The sequence below is a fragment of the Heptranchias perlo genome, chromosome 2 (genome assembly GCF_035084215.1).
Source record: "Heptranchias perlo isolate sHepPer1 chromosome 2, sHepPer1.hap1, whole genome shotgun sequence".
NCBI lineage: Eukaryota > Metazoa > Chordata > Chondrichthyes > Hexanchiformes > Hexanchidae > Heptranchias > Heptranchias perlo.
The window spans coordinates 38,086,102-38,113,711 of record NC_090326.1 but is presented as its reverse complement, the minus strand read 5'-3'; the positions used below and the strand labels follow the sequence as shown (position 1 = coordinate 38,113,711).

Here is a 27,610-nt window from a genome sequence, read left to right as displayed (position 1 = left end):
CTCTCTCTGATCCTCTCTCTCTCTCTCTGATCCTCTCTCTCTCTCTGATCCTCTCTCTTTCTCTCTCTGATCCTCTCTCTCTCTCTCTGATCCTCTCTCTCTCTCTCTCTGATCCTCTCTCTCTCTCTCTGATCCTTCTCTCTCTCTCTGATCCTCTCTCTCTCTCTGATCCTCTCTCTCTCTCTGATCCTCTCTCTTTCTCTGATCCTCTCTCTCTCTCTCTCTGATCCTCTCTCTCTCTCTGATCCTCTCTCTCTTCTCTGATCCTCTCTCTTCTCTGATCCTCTCTCTTTCTCTGATCCTCTCTCTCTCTCTCTGATCCTCTCTCTCTCTCTCTGATCCTCTCTCTCTCTCTCTCTGATCCTCTCTCTCTCTCTGATCCTCTCTCTCTTCTCTGATCCTCTCTCTTTCTCTGATCCTCTCTCTCTCTCTCTGATCCTCTCTCTCTCTCTCTGATCCTCTCTCTCTCTCTCTGATCCTCTCTCTCTCTCTCTGATCCTCTCTCTCTCTCTCTGATCCTCTCTCTCTCTCTCTCTGATCCTCTCTCTCTCTCTCTCTGATCCTCTCTCTCTCTCTCTCTGATCCTCTCTCTCTCTCTCTGATCCTCTCTCTCTCTCTCTCTGATCCTCTCTCTCTCTCTATCCTCTCTCTCTCTCTCTGATCCTCTCTCTCTCTCTCTGATCCTCTCTCTCTCTCTCTGATCCTCTCTCTCTCTCTCTGATCCTCTCTCTCTCTCTCTCTGATCCTCTCTCTCTCTCTCTCTGATCCTCTCTCTCTCTCTGATCCTCTCTCTCTCTCTCTGATCCTCTCTCTCTCTCTCTCTGATCCTCTCTCTCTCTCTCTGATCCTCTCTCTCTCTCTCTGATCCTCTCTCTCTCTCTCTCTCTGATCCTCTCTCTCTCTCTCTGATCCTCTCTCTCTCTCTCTCTCTGATCCTCTCTCTCTCTCTCTGATCCTCTCTCTCTCTCTCTGATCCTCTCTCTCTCTCTCTCTCTGATCCTCTCTCTCTCTCTCTGATCCTCTCTCTCTCTCTCTCTCTGATCCTCTCTCTCTCTCTCTGATCCTCTCTCTCTCTCTGATCCTCTCTCTCTCTCTCTGATCCTCTCTCTCTCTCTGATCCTCTCTCTCTCTCTCTGATCCTCTCTCTCATCTCTCTGATCCTCTCTCTCTCTCTGATCCTCTCTCTCTCTCTCTGATCCTCTTCTTTCTCTCTCTCTCTGATCCTCTCTCTCTCTCTCTGATCCTCTCTCTCTCTCTCTCTCTGATCCTCTCTCTCTCTCTCTGATCCTCTCTCTCTCTCTGATCCTCTCTCTCTCTCTCTGATCCTCTCTCTCTCTCTCTGATCCTCTTTCTCTCTTTCTCTTTCTCTCTTTATTTCTGTCTCACATTTCCTCTTTCTTGCTCCTTCCGGCTGCCTCTTTGGACGTCACTTCCTCGCCCGGGCGGTGTTCTTGTTCGGGGCGGTCGCTGGTCGCCGGGGATCGGTGAGTGGGCCCGGGGATCGGCGAGTGGGCCCGGGCCCGGGGATCGGCGAGTGGGCCCGGGCCCGGGGATCGGCGAGTGGGCCCGGGCCCGGGGATCGGCGAGTGGGCCCGGGCCCGGGGATCGGCGAGTGGGCCCGGGCCCGGGGATCGGCGAGTGGGCCCGGGCCCGGGGATCGGCGAGTGGGCCCGGGCCCGGGGATCGGCGAGTGGGCCCGGGGATCGGCGAGTGGGCCCGGGGATCGGCGAGTGGGCCCGGGCCCGGGGATCGGCGAGTGGGCCCGGGGATCGGCGAGTGGGCCCGGGCCCGGGGATCGGCGAGTGGGCCCGGGCCCGGGGATCGGCGAGTGGGCCCGGGCCCGGGGATCGGCGAGTGGGCCCGGGCCCGGGGATCGGCGAGTGGGCCCGGGCCCGGGGATCGGCGAGTGGGCCCGGGCCCGGGGATCGGCGAGTGGGCCCGGGCCCGGGGATCGGCGAGTGGGCCCGGGCCCGGGGATCGGCGAGTGGGCCCGGGCCCGGGGATCGGCGAGTGGGCCCGGGCCCGGGGATCGGCGAGTGGGCCCGGGCCCGGGGATCGGCGAGTGGGCCCGGGCCCGGGGATCGGCGAGTGGGCCCGGGCCCGGGGATCGGCGAGTGGGCCCGGGCCCGGGGATCGGCGAGTGGGCCCGGGCCCGGGGATCGGCGAGTGGGCCCGGGCCGGGCTGGGGGAGCGCGTTTGACGGCGTGTAGTGAGGGGCGGAGTGGGCGTCACACCCGACACCGAGAGAGTCTCTGACCCCGCACACAGTCCGCACTGAGAGTCTCTGACTCCGCACACAGTCCGCACCGAGAGAGTCTCTGACCCCGCACACAGTCCGCACCGAGAGAGTCTCTGACCCCGCACACGGTCCGCACTGAGAGTCTCTGACTCCGCACACAGTCCGCACCGAGAGAGTCTCTGACCCCGCACACAGTCCGCACCGAGAGAGTCTCTGACCCCGCACACAGTCCGCACTGAGAGTCTCTGACTCCGCACACAGTCCGCACCGAGAGAGTCTCTGACCCCGCACACAGTCCGCACCGAGAGAGTCTCTGACCCCGCACACGGTCCGCACCGAGAGAGTCTCTGACCCCGCACACAGTCCGCACCGAGAGAGTCTCTGACCCCGCACACAGTCCGCACTGAGAGTCTCTGACCCCGCACACAGTCCGCACCGAGAGAGTCTCTGACCCCGCACACAGTCCGCACTGAGAGTCTCTGACCCCGCACACAGTCCGCACGGAGAGAGTCTCTGACCCCGCACACAGTCCGCACTGAGAGAGTCTCTGACCCCGCACACAGTCCGCACCGAGAGAGTCTCTGACCCCGCACACAGTCCGCACCGAGAGAGTCTCTGACCCCGCACACAGTCCGCACTGAGAGTCTCTGACCCCGCACACAGTCCGCACCGAGAGAGTCTCTGACCCCGCACACAGTCCGCACCGAGAGAGTCTCTGACCCCGCACACAGTCCGCACCGAGAGAGACCCTGACCCCGCACACAGTCCGCACCGAGAGAGTCTCTGACCCCGCACACAGTCCGCACTGAGAGAGTCTCTGACCCCGCACACAGTCCGCACCGAGAGAGACCCTGACCCCGCACACAGTCCGCACCGAGAGAGTCTCTGACCCCGCACACAGTCCGCACCGAGAGAGACCCTGACCCCGCACACAGTCCGCACTGAGAGAGTCTCTGACCCCGCACACAGTCCGCACCGAGAGAGACCCTGACCCCGCACACAGTCCGCACCGAGAGAGTCTCTGACCCCGCACACAGTCCGCACGGAGAGAGTCTCTGACCCCGCACACAGTCCGCACGGAGAGTCTCTGACCCCGCACACAGTCCGCACGGAGAGAGTCTCTGACCCCGCACACAGTCCGCACCGAGAGAGTCTCTGACCCCGCACACAGTCCGCACCGAGAGAGTCTCTGACCCCGCACACAGTCCGCACGGAGAGAGTCTCTGACCCCGCACACAGTCCGCACCGAGAGAGTCTCTGACCCCGCACACAGTCCGCACCGAGAGAGTCTCTGACCCCGCACACAGTCCGCACCGAGAGAGTCTCTGACCCCGCACACAGTCCGCACCGAGAGAGTCTCTGACCCCGCACACAGTCCGCACCGAGAGAGTCTCTGACCCCTCACACGGTCCGCACCGAGAGAGTCTCTGACCCCGCACACAGTCCGCACGGAGAGAGTCTCTGACCCCTCACACGGTCCGCACCGAGAGAGACCCTGACCCCGCACACAGTCCGCACCGAGAGAGTCTCTGACCCCGCACACAGTCCGCACCGAGAGAGTCTCTGACCCCGCACACAGTCCGCACTGAGAGAGACCCTGACCCCGCACACGGTCCGCACCGAGAGAGTCTCTGACCCCGCACACGGTCCGCACCGAGAGAGTCTCTGACCCCGCACACGGTCCGCACCGAGAGAGTCTCTGACCCCCGCACACGGTCCGCACTGAGAGTGTCTCTGACCCCGCACACGGTCCGCACCGAGAGAGACCCTGACCCCGCACACAGTCCGCACCGAGAGAGTCTCTGACCCCGCACACAGTCCGCACCGAGAGAGTCTCTGACCCCGCACACAGTCCGCACGGAGAGAGTCTCTGACCCCCGCACACGGTCCGCACCGAGAGAGTCTCTGACCCCGCACACAGTCCGCACCGAGAGAGTCTCTGACCCCGCACACAGTCCGCACCGAGAGAGTCTCTGACCCCGCACACAGTCCGCACCGAGAGAGACCCTGACCCCGCACACAGTCCGCACCGAGAGAGTCTCTGACCCCGCACACAGTCCGCACCGAGAGAGTCTCTGACCCCGCACACAGTCCGCACCGAGAGAGTCTCTGACCCCGCACACAGTCCGCACGGAGAGAGTCTCTGACCCCCGCACACGGTCCGCACTGAGAGTGTCTCTGACCCCGCACACGGTCCGCACCGAGAGAGTCTCTGACCCCGCACACAGTCCGCACCGAGAGAGTCTCTGACCCCGCACACAGTCCGCACGGAGAGAGTCTCTGACCCCCGCACACGGTCCGCACCGAGAGAGTCTCTGACCCCGCACACAGTCCGCACCGAGAGAGTCTCTGACCCCGCACACAGTCCGCACCGAGAGAGTCTCTGACCCCGCACACAGTCCGCACCGAGAGAGACCCTGACCCCGCACACAGTCCGCACCGAGAGAGTCTCTGACCCCGCACACAGTCCGCACCGAGAGAGTCTCTGACCCCGCACACAGTCCGCACCGAGAGAGTCTCTGACCCCGCACACAGTCCGCACGGAGAGAGTCTCTGACCCCCGCACACGGTCCGCACTGAGAGTGTCTCTGACCCTGCACACGGTCCGCACCGAGAGAGACCCTGACCCCGCACACAGTCCGCACCGAGAGAGTCTCTGACCCCGCACACAGTCCGCACCGAGAGAGTCTCTGACCCCGCACACAGTCCGCACGGAGAGAGTCTCTGACCCCCGCACACGGTCCGCACCGAGAGAGTCTCTGACCCCGCACACAGTCCGCACGGAGAGAGTCTCTGACCCCGCACACAGTCCGCACCGAGAGAGACCCTGACCCCGCACACAGTCCGCACCGAGAGAGTCTCTGACCCCGCACACAGTCCGCACCGAGAGAGTCTCTGACCCCGCACACAGTCCGCACCGAGAGAGTCTCTGACCCCGCACACAGTCCGCACCGAGAGAGTCTCTGACCCCGCACACAGTCCGCACCGAGAGAGTCTCTGACCCCGCACACAGTCCGCACCGAGAGAGTCTCTGACCCCCGCACACGGTCCGCACGGAGAGAGTCTCTGACCCCGCACACGGTCCGCACGGAGAGAGTCTCTGACCCCGCACACGGTCCGCACGGAGAGAGTCTCTGACCCCGCACACAGTCCGCACCGAGAGAGTCTCTGACCCCCGCACACGGTCCGCACTGAGAGAGTCTCTGACCCCGCACACAGTCCGCACCGAGAGAGTCTCTGACCCCCGCACACGGTCCGCACTGAGAGAGTCTCTGACCCCGCACACAGTCCGCACTGAGAGAGTCTCTGACCCCGCACACAGTCCGCACCGAGAGAGTCTCTGACCCCGCACACAGTCCGCACCGAGAGAGACCCTGACCCCGCACACAGTCCGCACCGAGAGAGTCTCTGACCCCGCACACAGTCCGCACCGAGAGAGTCTCTGACCCCGCACACAGTCCGCACCGAGAGAGTCTCTGACCCCGCACACAGTCCGCACGGAGAGAGTCTCTGACCCCCGCACACGGTCCGCACTGAGAGTGTCTCTGACCCTGCACACGGTCCGCACCGAGAGAGACCCTGACCCCGCACACAGTCCGCACCGAGAGAGTCTCTGACCCCGCACACAGTCCGCACCGAGAGAGTCTCTGACCCCGCACACAGTCCGCACGGAGAGAGTCTCTGACCCCCGCACACGGTCCGCACCGAGAGAGTCTCTGACCCCGCACACAGTCCGCACCGAGAGAGTCTCTGACCCCGCACACAGTCCGCACCGAGAGAGTCTCTGACCCCGCACACAGTCCGCACCGAGAGAGTCTCTGACCCCGCACACAGTCCGCACCGAGAGAGTCTCTGACCCCGCACACAGTCCGCACCGAGAGAGTCTCTGACCCCGCACACAGTCCGCACCGAGAGAGTCTCTGACCCCGCACACAGTCCGCACCGAGAGAGTCTCTGACCCCCGCACACGGTCCGCACGGAGAGAGTCTCTGACCCCGCACACGGTCCGCACGGAGAGAGTCTCTGACCCCGCACACGGTCCGCACGGAGAGAGTCTCTGACCCCGCCACAGTCCGCACCGAGAGAGTCTCTGACCCCGCACACAGTCCGCACCGAGAGAGTCTCTGACCCCGCACACGGTCCGCACCGAGAGAGTCTCTGACCCCGCACACGGTCCGCACGGAGAGAGTCTCTGACCCCGCACACAGTCCGCACCGAGAGAGTCTCTGACCCCGCACACGGTCCGCACCGAGAGAGTCTCTGACCCCGCACACGGTCCGCACGGAGAGAGTCTCTGACCCCGCACACGGTCCGCACCGAGAGAGTCTCTGACCCCGCACAGAGTCCGCACTGAGAGAGTCTCTGACCCCGCACACGGTCCGCACGGAGAGAGTCTCTGACCCCGCACACAGTCCGCACTGAGAGAGTCTCTGACCCCGCACACGGTCCGCACCGAGAGAGTCTCTGACCCCGCACACGGTCCGCACTGAGAGAGTCTCTGACCCCGCACACGGTCCGCACGGAGAGAGTCTCTGACCCCGCACACAGTCCGCACTGAGAGAGTCTCTGACCCCGCACACGGTCCGCACTGAGAGAGTCTCTGACCCCGCACACAGTCCGCACGGAGAGAGTCTCTGACCCCGCACACGGTCCGCACCGAGAGAGTCTCTGACCCCGCACACGGTCCGCACCGAGAGAGTCTCTGACCCCCGCACACAGATCGCACTGAGAGAGTCTCTGACCCCGCACACGGTCCGCACGGAGAGAGTCTCTGACCCCGCACACGGTCCGCACGGAGAGAGTCTCTGACCCCGCACACGGTCCGCACCGAGAGAGTCTCTGACCCCGCACACGGTCCGCACCGAGAGAGTCTCTGACCCCGCACACGGTCCGCACCGAGAGAGTCTCTGACCCCCGCACACAGATCGCACTGAGAGAGTCTCTGACCCCGCACACGGTCCGCACGGAGAGAGTCTCTGACCCCGCACACGGTCCGCACCGAGAGAGTCTCTGACCCCGCACACGGTCCGCACCGAGAGAGTCTCTGACCCCCGCACACAGATCGCACGGAGAGAGTCTCTGACCCCGCACACGGTCCGCACGGAGAGAGTCTCTGACCCCGCACACAGTCCGCACTGAGAGAGTCTCTGACCCCGCACACAGTCCGCACTGAGAGAGTCTCTGACCCCGCACACGGTCCGCACGGAGAGAGTCTCTGACCCCGCACACAGTCCGCACTGAGAGAGTCTCTGACCCCGCACACAGATCGCACTGAGAGAGTCTCTGACCCCGCACACGGTCCGCACGGAGAGAGTCTCTGACCCCGCACACGGTCCGCACCGAGAGAGTCTCTGACCCCCGCACACGGTCCGCACCGAGAGAGTCTCTGACCCCGCACACAGTCCGCACCGAGAGAGTCTCTGACCCCGCACACAGTCCGCACGGAGAGAGTCTCTGACCCCGCACACAGTCCGCACCGAGAGAGTCTCTGACCCCGCACACAGTCCGCACCGAGAGAGTCTCTGACCCCGCACACAGTCCGCACGGAGAGAGTCTCTGACCCCGCACACAGTCCGCACGGAGAGAGTCTCTGACCCCGCACACGGTCCGCACCGAGAGAGTCTCTGACCCCCGCACACAGATCGCACGGAGAGAGTCTCTGACCCCGCACACGGTCCGCACGGAGAGAGTCTCTGACCCCGCACACAGTCCGCACTGAGAGAGTCTCTGACCCCGCACACAGTCCGCACTGAGAGAGTCTCTGACCCCGCACACGGTCCGCACGGAGAGAGTCTCTGACCCCGCACACAGTCCGCACTGAGAGAGTCTCTGACCCCGCACACAGATCGCACTGAGAGAGTCTCTGACCCCGCACACGGTCCGCACGGAGAGAGTCTCTGACCCCGCACACGGTCCGCACCGAGAGAGTCTCTGACCCCCGCACACGGTCCGCACCGAGAGAGTCTCTGACCCCGCACACAGTCCGCACCGAGAGAGTCTCTGACCCCGCACACAGTCCGCACGGAGAGAGTCTCTGACCCCGCACACAGTCCGCACCGAGAGAGTCTCTGACCCCGCACACAGTCCGCACCGAGAGAGTCTCTGACCCCGCACACAGTCCGCACCGAGAGAGTCTCTGACCCCGCACACAGTCCGCACGGAGAGAGTCTCTGACCCCGCACACAGTCCGCACTGAGAGAGTCTCTGACCCCGCACACGGTCCGCACGGAGAGAGTCTCTGACCCCGCACACAGTCCGCACTGAGAGAGTCTCTGACCCCGCACACGGTCCGCACCGAGAGAGTCTCTGACCCCGCACACGGTCCGCACCGAGAGAGTCTCTGACCCCGCACACGGTCCGCACCGAGAGAGTCTCTGACCCCGCACACGGTCCGCACCGAGAGAGTCTCTGACCCCGCACACAGTCCGCACCGAGAGAGTCTCTGACCCCGCACACAGTCCGCACTGAGAGAGTCTCTGACCCCGCACACGGTCCGCACGGAGAGAGTCTCTGACCCCGCACACAGTCCGCACTGAGAGAGTCTCTGACCCCGCACACGGTCCGCACTGAGAGAGTCTCTGACCCCGCACACAGTCCGCACTGAGAGAGTCTCTGACCCCGCACACGGTCCGCACCGAGAGAGTCTCTGACCCCGCACACGGTCCGCACCGAGAGAGTCTCTGACCCCCGCACACAGATCGCACTGAGAGAGTCTCTGACCCCGCACACGGTCCGCACGGAGAGAGTCTCTGACCCCGCACACGGTCCGCACGGAGAGAGTCTCTGACCCCGCACACGGTCCGCACCGAGAGAGTCTCTGACCCCGCACACGGTCCGCACCGAGAGAGTCTCTGACCCCGCACACGGTCCGCACCGAGAGAGTCTCTGACCCCCGCACACAGATCGCACTGAGAGAGTCTCTGACCCCGCACACGGTCCGCACGGAGAGAGTCTCTGACCCCGCACACGGTCCGCACCGAGAGAGTCTCTGACCCCGCACACGGTCCGCACCGAGAGAGTCTCTGACCCCCGCACACAGATCGCACGGAGAGAGTCTCTGACCCCGCACACGGTCCGCACGGAGAGAGTCTCTGACCCCGCACACAGTCCGCACTGAGAGAGTCTCTGACCCCGCACACAGTCCGCACTGAGAGAGTCTCTGACCCCGCACACGGTCCGCACGGAGAGAGTCTCTGACCCCGCACACAGTCCGCACTGAGAGAGTCTCTGACCCCGCACACAGATCGCACTGAGAGAGTCTCTGACCCCGCACACGGTCCGCACGGAGAGAGTCTCTGACCCCGCACACGGTCCGCACCGAGAGAGTCTCTGACCCCCGCACACGGTCCGCACCGAGAGAGTCTCTGACCCCGCACACAGTCCGCACCGAGAGAGTCTCTGACCCCGCACACAGTCCGCACGGAGAGAGTCTCTGACCCCGCACACAGTCCGCACCGAGAGAGTCTCTGACCCCGCACACAGTCCGCACCGAGAGAGTCTCTGACCCCGCACACAGTCCGCACGGAGAGAGTCTCTGACCCCGCACACAGTCCGCACGGAGAGAGTCTCTGACCCCGCACACAGTCCGCACCGAGAGAGTCTCTGACCCCGCCACAGTCCGCACCGAGAGAGTCTCTGACCCCGCACACGGTCCACACCGAGAGAGTATCTGACCCCGCACACGGTCCGCACCGAGAGAGTCTCTGACCCCGCACACAGTCCGCACCGAGAGAGTCTCTGACCCCGCACACGGTCCGCACGGAGAGAGTCTCTGACCCCGCACACGGTCCGCACGGAGAGAGTCTCTGACCCCGCACACGGTCCGCACGGAGAGAGTCTCTGACCCCGCACACAGTCCGCACTGAGAGAGTCTCTGACCCCGCACACAGATCGCACGGAGAGAGTCTCTGACCCCGCACACAGTCCGCACGGAGAGAGTCTCTGACCCCGCACACAGTCCGCACCGAGAGAGTCTCTGACCCCGCACACGGTCCGCACCGAGAGAGTCTCTGACCCCGCACACGGTCCACACCGAGAGAGTCTCTGACCCCGCACACAGTCCGCACCGAGAGAGTCTCTGACCCCGCACACAGTCCGCACTGAGAGTCTCTGACCCCACACACAGTCCGCACTGAGAGAGTCCCTGACCCCGCACACTGTCCGCACCGAGAGAGTCTCTGACCCCGCACACGGTCCACACCGAGAGAGTCTCTGACCCCGCACACAGTCCGCACCGAGAGAGTCTCTGACCCCGCACACAGTCCGCACCGAGAGAGTCTCTGACCCCGCACACAGTCCGCACCGAGAGAGTCTCTGACCCCGCACACGGTCCGCACGGAGAGAGTATCTGACCCCGCACACGGTCCGCACTGAGAGAGTCTCTGACCCCGCACACGGTCCGCACTGAGAGAGTCTCTGACCCCGCACACAGTCCGCACGGAGAGAGTCTCTGACCCCGCACACAGTCCGCACCGAGAGAGTCTCTGACCCCGCACACGGTCCGCACCGAGAGAGTCTCTGACCCCGCACACGGTCCGCACCGAGAGAGTCTCTGACCCCCGCACACAGATCGCACTGAGAGAGTCTCTGACCCCGCACACGGTCCGCACGGAGAGAGTCTCTGACCCCGCACACGGTCCGCACCGAGAGAGTCTCTGACCCCGCACACGGTCCGCACCGAGAGAGTCTCTGACCCCCGTACACAGATCGCACGGAGAGAGTCTCTGACCCCGCACACGGTCCGCACGGAGAGAGTCTCTGACCCCGCACACAGTCCGCACTGAGAGAGTCTCTGACCCCGCACACAGTCCGCACTGAGAGAGTCTCTGACCCCGCACACAGATCGCACTGAGAGAGTCTCTGACCCCGCACACGGTCCGCACGGAGAGAGTCTCTGACCCCGCACACGGTCCGCACCGAGAGAGTCTCTGACCCCCGCACACGGTCCGCACCGAGAGAGTCTCTGACCCCGCACACAGTCCGCACCGAGAGAGTCTCTGACCCCGCACACAGTCCGCACGGAGAGAGTCTCTGACCCCGCACACAGTCCGCACCGAGAGAGTCTCTGACCCCGCACACAGTCCGCACCGAGAGAGTCTCTGACCCCGCACACAGTCCGCACGGAGAGAGTCTCTGACCCCGCACACAGTCCGCACGGAGAGAGTCTCTGACCCCGCACACAGTCCGCACCGAGAGAGTCTCTGACCCCGCCACAGTCCGCACCGAGAGAGTCTCTGACCCCGCACACGGTCCACACCGAGAGAGTATCTGACCCCGCACACGGTCCGCACCGAGAGAGTCTCTGACCCCGCACACAGTCCGCACCGAGAGAGTCTCTGACCCCGCACACGGTCCGCACGGAGAGAGTCTCTGACCCCGCACACGGTCCGCACGGAGAGAGTCTCTGACCCCGCACACGGTCCGCACGGAGAGAGTCTCTGACCCCGCACTCAGTCCGCACTGAGAGAGTCTCTGACCCCGCACACAGATCGCACTGAGAGAGTCTCTGACCCCGCACACAGTCCGCACGGAGAGAGTCTCTGACCCCGCACACAGTCCGCACCGAGAGAGTCTCTGACCCCGCACACGGTCCGCACCGAGAGAGTCTCTGACCCCGCACACGGTCCACACCGAGAGAGTCTCTGACCCCGCACACAGTCCGCACCGAGAGAGTCTCTGACCCCGCACACAGTCCGCACTGAGAGTCTCTGACCCCACACACAGTCCGCACTGAGAGAGTCCCTGACCCCGCACACTGTCCGCACCGAGAGAGTCTCTGACCCCGCACACGGTCCACACCGAGAGAGTCTCTGACCCCGCACACAGTCCGCACCGAGAGAGTCTCTGACCCCGCACACAGTCCGCACCGAGAGAGTCTCTGACCCCGCACACAGTCCGCACCGAGAGAGTCTCTGACCCCGCACACGGTCCGCACGGAGAGAGTATCTGACCCCGCACACGGTCCGCACTGAGAGAGTCTCTGACCCCGCACACGGTCCGCACTGAGAGAGTCTCTGACCCCGCACACAGTCCGCACGGAGAGAGTCTCTGACCCCGCACACAGTCCGCACCGAGAGAGTCTCTGACCCCGCACACAGTCCGCACCGAGAGAGTCTCTGACCCCGCACACAGTCCGCACTGAGAGTGTCTCTGACCCTGCACACGGTCCGCACGGAGGGAGTCTCTGACCCCGCACACAGTCCGCACTGAGAGAGTCTCTGACCCCGCACACAGACCGCACCGAGAGAGTCTCTGACCCCGCACACAGTCCGCACGGAGAGAGTCTCTGACCCCGCACACAGTCCGCACCGAGAGAGTCTCTGACCCCGCACACAGTCCGCACCGAGAGAGTCTCTGACCCCGCACACGGTCCGCACCGAGAGAGTCTCTGACCCCGCACACGGTCCGCACCGAGAGAGTCTCTGACCCCGCACACAGACCGCACCGAGAGAGTCTCTGACCCCGCACACAGTCCGCACGGAGAGAGTCTCTGACCCCGCACACAGTCCGCACCGAGAGAGTCTCTGACCCCGCACACAGTCCGCACCGAGAGAGTCTCTGACCCCGCACACAGTCCGCACCGAGAGAGTCTCTGACCCCGCACACAGTCCGCACCGAGAGAGTCTCTGACCCCGCCACAGTCCGCACCGAGAGAGTCTCTGACCCCGCACACAGTCCGCACGGAGAGAGTCTCTGACCCCGCACACAGTCCGCACCGAGAGAGTCTCTGACCCCGCACACAGTCCGCACCGAGAGAGTCTCTGACCCCGCACTGAGAGAGTCTCTGACCCCGCACACGGTCCGCACGGAGAGAGTCTCTGACCCCGCACACAGACCGCACTGAGAGAGTCTCTGACCCCGCACACAGTCCGCACTGAGAGAGTCTCTGACCCCGCACACGGTCCGCACCGAGAGAGTCTCTGACCCCGCACACGGTCCGCACCGAGAGAGTCTCTGACCCCGCACACAGACCGCACCGAGAGAGTCTCTGACCCCGCACACAGTCCGCACGGAGAGAGTCTCTGACCCCGCACACAGTCCGCACCGAGAGAGTCTCTGACCCCGCACACAGTCCGCACCGAGAGAGTCTCTGACCCCGCACACAGTCCGCACCGAGAGAGTCTCTGACCCCGCACACAGTCCGCACTGAGAGAGTCTCTGACCCCGCACACAGTCCGCACGGAGAGAGTCTCTGACCCCGCCACAGTCCGCACCGAGAGAGTCTCTGACCCCGCACACAGTCCGCACCGAGAGAGTCTCTGACCCCGCCACAGTCCGCACCGAGAGAGTCTCTGACCCCGCACACAGTCCGCACCGAGAGAGTCTCTGACCCCGCACACAGTCCGCACGGAGAGAGTCTCTGACCCCGCACACAGTCCGCACCGAGAGAGTCTCTGACCCCGCACACAGTCCGCACGGAGAGAGTCTCTGACCCCGCACTGAGAGAGTCTCTGACCCCGCACACGGTCCGCACGGAGAGAGTCTCTGACCCCGCACACAGACCGCACTGAGAGAGTCTCTGACCCCGCACACAGTCCGCACTGAGAGAGTCTCTGACCCCGCACACAGATCGCACTGAGAGAGTCTCTGACCCCGCACACAGTCCGCACGGAGAGAGTCTCTGACCCCGCACACAGTCCGCACGGAGAGAGTCTCTGACCCCGCACACGGTCCGCACGGAGAGAGTCTCTGACCCCGCACACAGTCCGCACTGAGAGAGTCTCTGACCCCGCACTGAGAGAGTCTCTGACCCCGCACACAGTCCGCACTGAGAGAGTCTCTGACCCCGCACACAGTCCGCACCGAGAGAGTCTCTGACCCCGCACACAGTCCGCACCGAGAGAGTCTCTGACCCCGCACACAGTCCGCACCGAGAGAGTCTCTGACCCCGCACTGAGAGAGTCTCTGACCCTGCACACAGTCCGCACCGAGAGAGTCTCTGACCCCGCACACAGTCCGCACTGAGAGAGTCTCTGACCCCGCACACAGTCCGCACTGATCATTCGCCGGCCCATGTACCAGTCAGTAGTGACCAGTTACTGACCGCTGGGCATAGTCTGTGCTTCACCGCGGTTACTGACTATGGTGCTCATCCTTATGGAGACCAGACAGTGTCTGATGTGCTCAGCCTGCAGGTACTGACCAGCGAGTAAAGATTCTTCACGATCACAAGATGATGCTTTTGAGTTATTTTTTGGTCAATAGCAATCCAGAGTCTGTTCACAAGATTAATACAAATAAGGTCCATTTTAGTCCCTCAGTGTAGAAACAATGTATAGTTCCCCCCCCCCCCCCACCACTGACATTAATTGTTTCTCAAATGATTCTGGAGTTTTTTCACCTCAACTGCCCTATCCGTTCCATGTATTGATTGTTCTTTGTGCGACAGAGAACTTCTTGATATTAGTCCTATTACTCGTTTGATCTTGACTCCCCTTGTCCTCTTGTAATTTAGCATAAGTAATGCTTTGCCTTTGTGAGATTTAAGCCTTGGCTTAGTGGTAGCACTCAGAAATCATGGGTTCAAGCCCCACTCCAGGGAGTTGAGCGCATAATGCAGCTGACACTTCAGTATAAGACTGAGGGAGTGCTGCACTGTCAGAAGTCTTGTTTTTCAGATGAGACGTTAAACCGAGGCCCTGTCAGCCCCCTCAGGTGGATGTAAAAGATCCCATGGCACTATTCAAAGAAGAGCAAGAGAGATCTTCCAGTGTCATGGCAAATATTTATCCCTCAGCCAACATCACTAGAACAGATTATCCATTCATTAATTTCATTCTTGTATGTGGGAGCTGGCTGTGCACATATTAATTGCCATGTTTCCCTACATTACAGTGACTACACTTCATTGGCTGCAAAGCACTTGGGGACATCTAGAGGTCGTGAAAGACGTTATGCCTTTCGAAAGCATTTTCTGTCTTTCCCTCCTTGATCAGTGCACTTTATTTGACTTCCTCTTCTGGTAGTTTAGACAGTTATTAGCACAGCTATGTATCTAGAATTGGGAATGAATCTGTGATAACAGATGGCCAACCTGAGGAATGTCGGGTTTTGTTTATTGGTTGTACGATGCAGTTGGTGTGTGATGGATTCCACCTTCACCTGGGTCAGGTTTCTATTTTCCCCCAGGATGACCCAAGCACAAAGCTTCAGTCAATATTACATTTTAGCCTTAACCCTGCTTTGCTTAACTGAAGTACTATGCCGTCGACATAGCTGAGGTGCTGCTTCCATATCTGTCTAAAAATTGCTCTGTCATCATTGTATGCTGGGATATAATCCTCAGCCTGTCAGAATGGAATCTACTAGCTGCTGGAATGTGGATGCACTTTTCATTCTGTAAACTCATAGCCCTGGCATTGTAACAATTGCAAGTGCAGCTGGGCCTCTGCACTAAGTGGCGGCTACGAATAATTTTTTGTCATCTCTAGAGTTGTCAGATGCTTGGTGCTTCGCCAGGATGTCTTCTGTGCGAGGCATCAGATAAGCATAAGATCCTGTCAGTCTATTTAGTTTCCGATAATTGACAAAGAGCCATGTGATCTTGTTCTCCTTTGGGACTAATGCCACCAGTAATGACCACACACTATGGGATAACCGTATTACATTCCAGCATCTTCTAGACCTCACCCTCCGTGTGCGTTGACATACACATTTTACTTCTTACAAATTGCTTTGCAAAGCCTGGTTTGCCTGAGAATATTGAGCGAAATCCTGGTTTGCTGTTTCTGTGTGAGATAACTGAGTTGATAGTGATCTCATTTCCTGATTTACTCTCATAATCTTCCTCTCCCTCCTCTAGGGTGATGACAATGCACAGGACCACTTCCCCCCGATAGAGGGTTAGGGAAAGACCATTCTGCTCAGTAAGTCTGCTTTTTTTGATTGATCTCAGTACCATCTACTTGGCTTCTCACCATATCCCTCAATTTTTTTCTTCAGAAATGTAGCATCATGAATTCATTTATGTAGTTTGCTTTAATATGCTTTCCTTGTAGCTTATTTCATAAATCTGTTGTCCTTTGTTTTAAAATAACTGTTTAACTTCACCTCTTATTCCTAACCGATCCTTTAACCCTTCGCTATAGTGAACCATTTACTCCATATCAATTTTGTCAGATATGTTTCCTAAGCACTCTGCTTTGCATGAATGACATTGTGCATGAACTGCAAGTTAGAGCAGCAATGTTGGTTATGAAACTTGCATGTATGGTCGACTCAAGGCTTCACTGTAAATATATTGTCGATGGAGAACTTTGTGTCTGATTTGAATAATGATTATTTCCCCTGAGCTCTTGCCCTCCGAAAAATAATTGAAGCTGGCATTTTAAAATAATTGTCTTGTTTCAGGTCCTGATGTTTGACAATTTCTACATTTTTTTTGTGTTCCTCACTTCGCCTCCTTTACTTACTTTAGTAATCTATAGAATGTAAGCCTGGAAGCCAGACTGGCACTGAATGCAGGCTTCTTTGCAACTTTTGCAATTATTGAGTTTAATATCACTTTCCAGCAGTTGCTTTCAGTGGCTGATTTTTGCCTGTGTTGACTCTGCATAATCCACACAGATATACCATGGTGACTTTTGGCAGCCATGTTCAGGATAGTCTTTCAATCTCCATTATTTATCTTCATTGTTTGATGAAAGTTAGCTGTTCTGGGAGGTTTATAATAACATCACTTCCCATTGCACCCCGATGTGATTTAATTAACCAAAAGCAAAATACTGCGGATGCTGGAAATCTGAAATAAAAACAGAAAATGCTGGAAATACTCAGCAAGTCAGACAGCATCTATGGAGAAAGAAACAGAGTTAACGTTTGAGTTTGATGACCCTTTGCCAGAACTGGAAGTAGTTGAAGATTTTACAGTTTTTAAGCAAGTATAGCCAGGGAAAGATGGTGGAGGTGGGGTGGGGTGCAGGGGAGGAAAGAACAAAAGGGAAGGTCTCTGATAGGGTGGAAGGCAGGAGTGATTAGATGACAAAAGGGATGATGGTGCAAGGCAAGGAGGGTGATAATGGGACAAGTAAAGAAACAAGAGATGGGTCTGGAGGAGCTGTAAATGGCAACAGCAAAACCATTACCAGCACCTGCTGACTGAGAAATTGGGCGCAGTGGTTATGATCTGAAGTTATTGAAATCAGTTTTGAGTCCAGAAGGTTGTAAAGTGCCTAAATGAAAGGTGAGGTTTCATTGAAGCTTCAGTGGAACAATGCAGGAGGCCGAGGTGGGAGTGGGACAGAGAATTAAAATGGCAGGCGACCGGCAGGTCAGCTAACGCTTGCGGACTGAGCAGAGGTATTCAGCAAAGCAATCACCCAATCTGCGTTTGGTGTCCCCAATGAAGAGGAGACTGCATCGTGAGCAGCGAATACAGTATACTAAATTGAAAGAAGTACAAGTATACCATTGTTTCACCTGGAAGGAGTGTGCTGCACAGTTTAGTAGATTTTGGTGCTAGAATGGCTGATCTCAAGTGGGAATTGCAGAACTGTTTGTCATTTTATTTGATGCTATTTCTACATATGTAAGTGCCTTGTTCAGTTTCCCACTAAAGTGTTTTACTAGCCATTGTACTGCAGCAGACTGATTGGATGATATTGCAAGGTGTCTGCAGCTTTTGATTAAGAAGCATTGGTCGCTATTGCAGTGTTCTTTGTCAGTAGGAAAATGGCCGAGGAACCACAGAGAAACTTCCGTTCCCACTATTATGAAAAGGTTGGGTTCCGCGGTGTTGAAGAGAAGAAATCCCTTGAGATTCTGCTGAAGGATGATCCGTTAGGTAAGCGTGGAGTGTTTACATGATTCAATATAATACTGCTAACTCAGGCTATTGATAATAAATGGAAAGTTCATGTCAAAGGCTGGTGGTGAAGCATGTTGCTGCTCCAGAGTCTGACCCAAGTGTACTTTAGGCACTACAGATAAAGTGAAAACTAGAAGGCGTAAAGCGATTAACCCAGCATCAAAGCTGCGTGTGGCCCAACTAAGAGTTCTATATACAAATGCATAGAGCATAAGGAATAAATTAAATGAACTACAGGTTCAAATTCAAATTGGAGGGTATGACATGATGGCTATTACTGAGATATGGCTGCAGGATAGTCAGGATTGGGAACTAAATATACCGGGTTATAAGGTCTACAGGAGAGATAGGGAAAATGGAAGAGGGGGAGGAGTAGCCTTAATGATTAGAGATGAAATCACTTCAATGATAAAGGAGGATATAACGAGGGGTAAGCAGCCAACAGAGACCTTATGGGTTAAATTGAGAAATAGGAAAGGATCTAAGACTATAGTGGGAGTTGTATATAGGACCCCTGGCAGCAGTTCTGAAGTGCTAGATTGTATAAATGCAGAGATCAGACAAGCATGTAACAAAGGCATAGTGGTCTTAATAGGAGACTTTAACCTTCACATAGATTGGGAAAAGCAGACTAGCAACTGTCAGAAAGGTAGTGAATTTCTTGAGTGTATCCGGGATAGTTTTCTACAGCAGTATGTCCTGGAGGCAACAAGGGGGCAAGCCATACTAGATTTAGTAATGAGTAATGAACCAGATTTAGTTAACGGCTTAACTGTACGCGAACATCTATCCAATAGCGATCATAACATGATCGAGTTCAAGGTAGTGTTTGAAAGGGAAAAAAGTGAATCAGCTGCTAAGGTTCTAGGCTTGGGTAAGGCCGACTTCAATGGGATGAGACAGAGACTGTCCACAGTAAACTGGGCAAATCTGTTAATGGGTAAGACGACTGAGGATCAGTGGGAAATGTTTAAAGAAACATTTAATGTGATACAGAATTGGTTTATACCCCTGAGGGGCAAGAACTCTACTTGCCAAAAAAAACAGCCATGGACAACTAAAGAGGTAAGGGACAGTATAAGACATAAGGAAAGGGCATGCAAAAAATGGCACAGATCCTGGCGAATGGGAAAGATACAAAGATCAAGAAAGGGTCACAAAACAGATAGTAAGAGTTACAAAAAGAGAGTATGAAAAGAAACTCGCAAGGGATATCAAAACCAATATGAAGAACTTTTATAGTTATATTAGGAAAAAGAGGGTGGTCAGGAGCAGTGTTGGCCCCTTAAAAAAAAAGAAAGTGGGGATATTGTCATTGACAATGGGGAAATGGCGGACATGTTGAACGATTACTTTGCGTCAGTATTTACAGTAGAAAAAGAGGATAGCATGCCGGAAATCCCAAGAAAACTTATATTGAATCGGGGACAGGGACTCGATAAAATTAACATAAGTAAAGCAACAGTAATGAAGAAAATAATAGCACTAAAGAGTGACAAATCCCTAGGACCAGATGGTTTCCATCCCAGGGTTTTAAAGGAAGTCGGTGAGCACATTGCAGATGCCCTAACTATAATCTTTCAAAGTTTTCTAGATTCATGAACTGTCCCTCTAGATTGGAAAATTGCACATGTATCTCTGCTTTTTAAGAAAGGAGAGAGAGGGAAACCAGGGAATTATAGACCAGTTAGCCTAACATCTGTTGTGGGGAAAATGCTGGAGTCTATAATTAAGGATAGGGTGACTGAACACCTCGAGAATTTTCAGTTAATCAGAGAGAGCCAGCATGGATTTGTGAAAGGTAGGTCGTGCCTGACAAACCTGATTGAATTTTTTGAAGAGATGACTAAAGTAGTGGACAGGAGAATGTCGATGGATGTTATTTATATGGACTTCCAGAAGGCATTTGATAAGGTCCCATATAAGACACTGTTAGCTAAGATAGAAGCCCATGGAATCGAGGGAAAAGTACAGACTTGGTTAGGAAGTTGGCTGAGCGAAAGGCGACAGAAAGTAGGGATAATGAGTAGGTACTCACATTGGCAGGATGTGACTAGTGGAGTCCCGCAGGGATCTGTCTTGGGGCCTCAATTATTCACAATATTTATTAACAACTTAGATGAAGGCATAGAAAGTCTCATATCTAAGTTTGCCGATGACACAAAGATTGGTGGCATTGTAAGCAGTGTAGATGAAAACATAAAATTACAAAGGGATATTGATAGATTAGGTGAATGGGCAAAACTGTGGCAAATGGAATTCATTGTAGGCGAATGTGAGGTCATCCACTTTGGATCAAAAAAGGATAGAACAGGGTACTTTCTAAATGGTAAAAAGTTAAAAACAGTGGATGTCCAAAGGGCCTTCGGGGTTCAGATACATAGATCATTGAAGTGCCATGAACAGGTGCAGAAAATAATCAATAAGGCTAATGGAATGCTAGAGGACTAGAGTACAAGGAGGCGGAAGTTATGCTGCAGCTATACAAAACCCTGGTTGGACCACACCTGGAGTACTGTGAGCAGTTCTGGGCACCGCACCTTCGGAAGGATATATTGGCCTTGGAGGGAGTGCAGCGTAGGTTTACTAGAATGATACCCGGACTTCAAGGGTTAAGTTACGAGGAGAGATTACACAAATTGAGGTTGTATTCTCTTGAGTTTCGAAGGTTAAGGGGTGATCTGATCGAAGTTTATAAGATATTAAGGGGAACAGATAGGGTGGATAGAGAGAAACTATTTCCGCTGGCTGGGGATTCTAGGAGTAGGTGGCACAGTCTAAAAATTAGAGCCAGTCCTTTCAGGAGTGAGATTAGAAAATATTTCTACACAGATGGTAGAAGTTTGGAACTCTCTTCCTCAAACGGCAATTGATACTAGCTCAATTGCTAAATTTAAATCTGAGATAGCCTTTTGGCAATCAAAGGTATTAACGGATATGGGCCAAAGGCAGGTATATGGAGTTAGATCACAGATCAGCCATGATCGTATCAAATGGCGGAGCAGGCACGAGGGGCTGAATGGCCTACTCCTGTTCCTATGTTCCTATGAGGGATCAAACATTGATTTGCCTTCTGAAGAATGGAGAACAAAGGGATGTTAAAAGTTTGTGTGAAATTTGTACTTGCTGAAAAAACAGTTGCAATAATCATTTTACATTAGTCTCTTGGTACATAAGAAATGGTTACAAACGTACATACATTTGGTAAATAATTACAGTGTAATGGAGAATTGAGAGGTTGGATTTATTGATCCTGATTATCCTATGGAAATGTTTTAAAATTTGTTATCGGAACGTGGACACGATGACAAAGCTGCTTTTATTGCCCATCCTAGGTTGCCCCAAGAAGGTGGTGAAGCCTTGCCGTCCTCATATTGATGGTGGGATTGTTTTTACAGCTGAGTAGCTTGTTCAGTCACCTCAGAGGAAATTAAGAATCAACCACGTTGTGTTGAAAATAGGAGTTACGTGTATGCCAGTCTGGATAGGGTGGCAGGTTTCCTTTCCTGAAGCATATTAGTGAACCAGTTGGTTTTTTTTAACGACAGCTTATCAGGCAGCTTTTTTGGTCAATTTTTCTAATGCTAACCCACGTATTGCTTGATTTAATTCAGTTTCACTTGTCATGGTGGGATTTGAACTCATGATCTCTTGGATGTTAGTATAGTGATATAACCACTATACTGCTGTACGCTTAAACTAAAACTGGTCCAATTTATTACATTCCATGTTCTGGGACTGACTGACATTCTAGTCTTGCTGTGAGTCTGAGTTCAGTTTTTGATTGCTGAGGCTTGTTTTAGAAAGAAATGAAACTTAACTCACTGAAACCATTTTTTACAGTTCTGGTAATATGCTGTGCATTTGCTGAGAGGATGAATAACATGTTCACACAGTAGCAAACCAAGCTTCAAATGCTTGTATATCAGTTCTATTCAAGATAAAATAGTATGATCAATAATTTTAATTTTTTTAAATTTTGTTTTTTTGCAGATGTTGAGAAGCTCTGCACTTTTGCTCAACGCTATCCTCTTCCCTCCATGTACCGTGTTCTTGTGTGGAAAGTATTGCTTGGTATGTCTAACTGATCTTATTATGGTTCACACTGAAGCACTTAATTATATCTGTTGTGGATGAAATAATTGCGTAGGCCCTTGTCTTTGTTGCATGCACTGAAATTAGTTCTGTTATTTGTATGTTAAGAGTAATTCATCCTTACTGCCTGATGTGCAGTTTCATCAAAGTAAGTTTGAGCTTTCAAATGTGTAACTACGCCATCTAGCAGCAACGATAGGAGTTATTTCATACTTTTTGCAAACTGTGATACAGCTAGTTGGGTAAATCAGCCCATCAGTGAGTCTCCTGAGTGTTTCTTGATCTGGATAAGGCTGTACGTCAGTGAGGCTGCTGCTACCTCTGATAATTGTGTTGCTGACTACTCGACCTAGAAATTGGATGGCGACGCGCCCGCTTTTTGGGTGATAAACGGGTGCCTAAGCTTCCTATATCGCGGGCAGGAAAAGCACACTCATTACGAACAGGAGGTGCACCACCTGCCATATTGGTATAAGCAAAAAAAAAGGTGCCCAGGCCCACACCTGAAATAGGAGTTAGGCACTTTGCATATGCAAGTAAGGGGCCTAACACCTGTTTTGAGGTCCCCTGTACAAAATTGGGTCGCGCTGAAAGCCGCGCCGGCGCCGTTCAGGAAAACCAGGTCTACATGCGGCCTAACCGGCGATCCTCAAAGGGGCCGCTGCAAGCTGAGTGTCTGTTCTGCCAATGTGATGTTACATTTCCTGCTTTTCAGGAACCTGTTGTTGCCCTAACTCACTGCTCTTTCCCTTCATTTGCCTCATTTAAAGGTGCTGTGCCACATAATGAAATCTTTAGCAATCTTTAGAAATTCTGAATTAAAGTTACTAACAATAGCAACACTGTTGCATCTAGTTTCAAATTGCTGCACTGATGAGTCAGGGATCCCAGAAAGATAACTGGTAACTGGTTGAGTTGTAGTTGTAGGTAATTCATGTCAAAAGTTGACCTGGTCACAGAATAGGCAGTAGATTATCAAGCATTAAACGTCTAGGCTTCGTGGTTTACAGCCAATTGAGGAACAATTTTTACATTGTTATTATTTCCACAATAAATTCTAGAGCGTAGGAAGCACAGAAAATAGTTAAATCAAAGTGTTCTATCAGGAACATTATAGAAAAGCTAGAGTAAGCTTTATTAGGCTGTTTCTCTCTCTGAGTTTACTGATAGTGCCTAGAAATGCCCAGCAGACAAAGCTGCTGCTGTTGGGGCTCTACAATTGGAACAGATGCAGAAGATATTTATTAAACAACCTTTATGCTTTTAAACATTTGCATTATTCAGAAAAGTCTCATGGAATTATTCTAAATTGTGTTGGACCTTTTAAGAATGCAGTCCTGCAGATGGATGGCATTTTCTGTTGTATTAACTGAAGGTCAAGGATGGCCAACCCTGGTGTTAACTGCAGAATAATGGATATTGGGACTGACTGAAAGCCAATAAAGTGATCAAGATTATGTCTTAAATCACAAAGCTCAAGCAACTTGTCACTGCCACCTGAACGAAATGGAATTGCAGGCTTGAAATCACTCCAAGATGTCTTTCTTTTTATAATTGTAAACAATTTTACAACACCAAGTTATAGTCCAGCAATTTTATTTTAAATTCACAAGCTTTCGGAGGCTACCTCCTTCCTCAGGTGAACGATGTGGAAATGAAATCCTCGAAATGAAGTCGCATTTATAATTCACAGAACAATGCTTGGTGATAACAGACAGTTTTTTCAACTGCCCGTTGCCAAGGCAATCAGTGTGCAGACAGACAGGTGTTACCTGTCAGGTCTCAGAATATACAAATCACCAAAAAAAACAACAAACAAAAAAAAACAGAGATAGAGAGGTAGAAACATAGAAAAGACAGCAACTGACCCGTTATATTAAAAACAGATAACATTTGTTCGCTGGTGGGGTAACGTGTAGCGTGACATGAACCCAAGATCCCGGTTGAGGCCGTCCTCGTGGGTGCGGAACTTGGCTATCAATTTCTGCTCGACGATTTTGCGTTGTCGTGTGTCTCGAAGGCCGCCTTGGAGTACGCTTTCCCGAAGGTCGGTGGCTGAATGTCCTTGACTGCTGAAGTGTTCCCCGACTGGGAGGGAACCCTCCTGTTTGGCGATTGTTGCGCGGTGTCCGTTCATCCGTTGTCGTAGTGTCTGCATGGTCTCGCCAATGTACCATGCTCTAGGGCATCCTTTCCTGCAACGTATGAGGTAGACAACGTTGGCCGAGTCACAGGAGTATGAACCATGCACCTGGTGGGTGGTGTCCTCTCGTGTGATGGTGGTATCTGTGGCGATGATCTGGCATGTCTTGCAGAGGTTACCGCGGCAGGGTTGTGTGGTGTCGTGGACGCTGTTCTCTTGAAAGCTAGGTAATTTGCTGCGAACGATGGTCTGTTTGAGGTTGGGTGGCTGTTTAAAGGCGAGTAGTGGAGGTGTGGGGATGGCCATAGCGAGGTGTTCGTCGTCATTGATGACATGTTGAAGGCTGCGGAGAACATGGCGTAGTTTCTCCGCTCCGGGGAAGTACTGGACGACAAAGGGTACTCTGTTGGTTGCGTCCCGTGTTAGTCTCCAGTCCATCACCGGCATCTCCACATCATTTCTTTTTATAGTGTGCATATGTACTGAAATGGTTTTGTTCAGTTTTAGATCACTATGGCAGTGTGGAGTTTTCTTTTGTTCACCATCTGTGACTGTCAGTGTGGATTCTGATGGCCAGTGAGCACCAGCGCTGAAAGATTAATAGCTGATCACAGCAGCCTTATCTAGCAGCCTAAAGCTGGGTGTTTATTCAAAGTAATTGCAGTTGATTACTGGGAAATAATCAGGCCAGTATTTACAACATAGCTGAGTAGTTTGCATGAAAGGACAGTGTTACCCAGTCCCTCTGATGGTGAAAGTAAATATATTTGTGTAATTCCAGTCAGTCGCACGACGACTGTGGAGTTGATTATAAAGAATAGTATAATTTTTTGATGGTTCTTTAATTTGACACTGAAGTCTAGAGGATTAAGCTAGTAGACTTATATGTATCATAATGAGGACACAGTTTTATGAAGAGTAAAAATGATATTCTTTGGGAACAGAGACCTGTAATGATGAGTTTGTCAAAGAATAGATGTTTTTATATAGCTTGTATATTGGTGAAGGAGCCACAAACAGTATGGCTTATATCACAGGTCATAAGATTTACAGAGTGATGTCAGGAACTATTATGTGATTATGCAGAAGCAATTTTGCCTGAGATATTATAGTTCAGCAGGGTAAGGGGACCCAAGGGGAGGTAGAGAAGGAGGTCCTGCAGACAATGGTCCTATCCAACAGGTACAATGTGCTTTCTACCTGTGAGGATAAGGGTGTAGGCTGTGGTGTGGACAGCCAGAATGTTAACCATGGTATTGTGGAGCAGGAGGCAGTCCAAGGTGGGGAGGAGCAGAATAGAAAGATTGTAGTCATAGGGGATTCGATAATTAGGGGGATGGATAGCCTCTGCAGTCGTGACCGAGAATCCAGGAGGGTGTGTTGCCCACCTGGTGCAAGATAAAGGATATTTCGGAGCAACTGGAGATGAACTTGAAAAGGGAGGGGTAAGATCCAGTTGTCGTGGTCCATGTTGGGATCAGTGACATAGGGAAGAAAAGGGAGGAGGTCCTGCTAAGAGAATATCAGAAGTTAGGAACTAAATTAAAAAGCCGGACCTCACGAGTAGTAATCAAGGGATTACTACAATTGTACAGGGTTTTGGTGAGACCTCACCTGGAATCCTGTGTATAGTTTTGGCCGCCTTATCAAAGGAAGGATATACTTGCCTTAGAGACGGTGCAACGAAGGTACACTAGATTAATTCCTGGGATGAGAGGTTGAGTAGAATGGGCCTATAGTCTCTGGAGTTTAGAAGAATGAGAGGTGATCTCATTGAAACTTTCAAGATTCTGAGGGGGCTTGACAGGGTAGAGGCTGAGAGGTTGTTTCCCCTGGCTTGAGAGTCTAGATCTAGAGGGCATTGTTGCAGGATAAGGGGTCGGCCATTTAAGACTAAGTTGAGGAGGCATTTCTTCACTCAGAGGGTTGTGAATCTTTGGAATCCTCTACCCCAGAGAGCTGTGGATGGTGAGTCATTGAGTATATTCAAGACTGAGATAGATAAATTTTTTGACTCTAGGGGAATCAAGGGATATGGGGATCGGGGAGACAGTGGAGTTGAGGTAGAAGATCAGGCATGATCTGATTGAATGGCAGAGCAGGCTCGAGGGGCCGTATGGCCTACTCTTGCTCCTATTTCTTATGTTCTTATGTTATGTTATTAGGGATAGACAGATCAGGAAGGTGAACGCATGGCTGAAAGACTGGTGTGGGAAGGAGGGGTTCCATTTCACGGGACACTGGGACAGAAAGGAGCTGTAACGTTGGGACGGGCTCCACCTGAACCGGAATGGGACCAGCGTCCTAGCGGAAAGGATAAATAGGGCTGTGAATAGGACTTTAAACTAGTAAGATGGAGGGATCTGGGGAAGATAACACAAATCTGAAGATAAAAGGAATAGGAAATGAGAGTAAAGGTCAGACCAAGGTAAGGAATAAGAGTAACATAAACAGTCAGGGAACAGATACAGTTATAGTTCATCAGTACAAAGTGACTGTTAAAAATAAAGGGAGGGGAACAATTACTAAAAACAAATTAAATTGCCTGTACAGCAATGTGCACAGCATCCGAAACAAAACGGGGGAAATGGAGGCAATAATTCATAGCGAGATGTAGTAGGAATAACTGAAACATGGCTGCATAAGGAACCGTTAAATATTGCAAGATATAACGTATTTAGAAAGGGTAGGGAAGGAAGAAGGGGGTGAGGTACCTGTACTAATTAGAGTCAACATAATGGCAATAGAAAAAAGGGACATAAGTAATGTTAAGATAGAAACAGAATCCATATGGATTGAGGCAAAGGATAAAAAGGGATCGATCATGTTAATAGGTATATTCTACAGACCACCTAATAGTGGAAGGGAAGTGGAGGATGAAATATGTAGACAAATCTATGAAATGAGTAAAAAATATTGAATAATAATCATGGGAGATTTCAACTACCCCCAAATAAACTTCCAAGAAGAGTTCAGGAAAGGAGAAAAGGGAATGGAATTTTTACAGTGTGTACATGACTCCTTTCTTACCCAGTAAGTGAGAAGGCCAACAAGAGAAGAATCACTGCTGAATCTAGTAATGGGAAATGAACCAGATCAGATAAGAGAAGTAAGCGTAGGGGAACATCTAGGCAATAGCGATCATAACATAATAAGGTTTAAAATAATGATTGAGAGACATAAGTAAGACAAAGACCAAAGTAATAGATGGGAAAAAAGCTAATTTTGAAGGGAATGGAACTAGGGAAGGTAAACTAGAAAAAAATTTTGACGGACAAAGAAATAGAACAGCAGTGGATAATATTCAAAACGGTGATCAATAGAGTTC

The 27,610-nt window shown here is 53.4% G+C and overlaps 1 protein-coding gene across 2 annotated transcripts in view; it reads left to right on the top strand.

The window, feature by feature from the left end:
* The first annotated feature begins 1,350 nt into the window (after positions 1 to 1,350).
* Positions 1,351 to 27,610, top strand: part of tbc1d7 (TBC1 domain family, member 7) — a 47,455-nt gene continuing 21,195 nt past the window's right edge. The window contains exons 1-4 of one of the 2 annotated variants that reach the window (XM_068001742.1): positions 1,351 to 1,484; positions 16,041 to 16,104; positions 17,905 to 18,020; positions 22,038 to 22,118. In XM_068001742.1, coding sequence (XP_067857843.1) covers positions 17,909 to 18,020; positions 22,038 to 22,118 — 193 coding nt within the window. In that variant the 5' untranslated portion in view covers positions 1,351 to 1,484; positions 16,041 to 16,104; positions 17,905 to 17,908. Of the gene's footprint in view, positions 1,485 to 16,040; positions 16,105 to 17,901; positions 18,021 to 22,037; positions 22,119 to 27,610 lie in introns of both variants that reach the window. The other variant, XM_068001741.1, reaches the window with a different exon arrangement.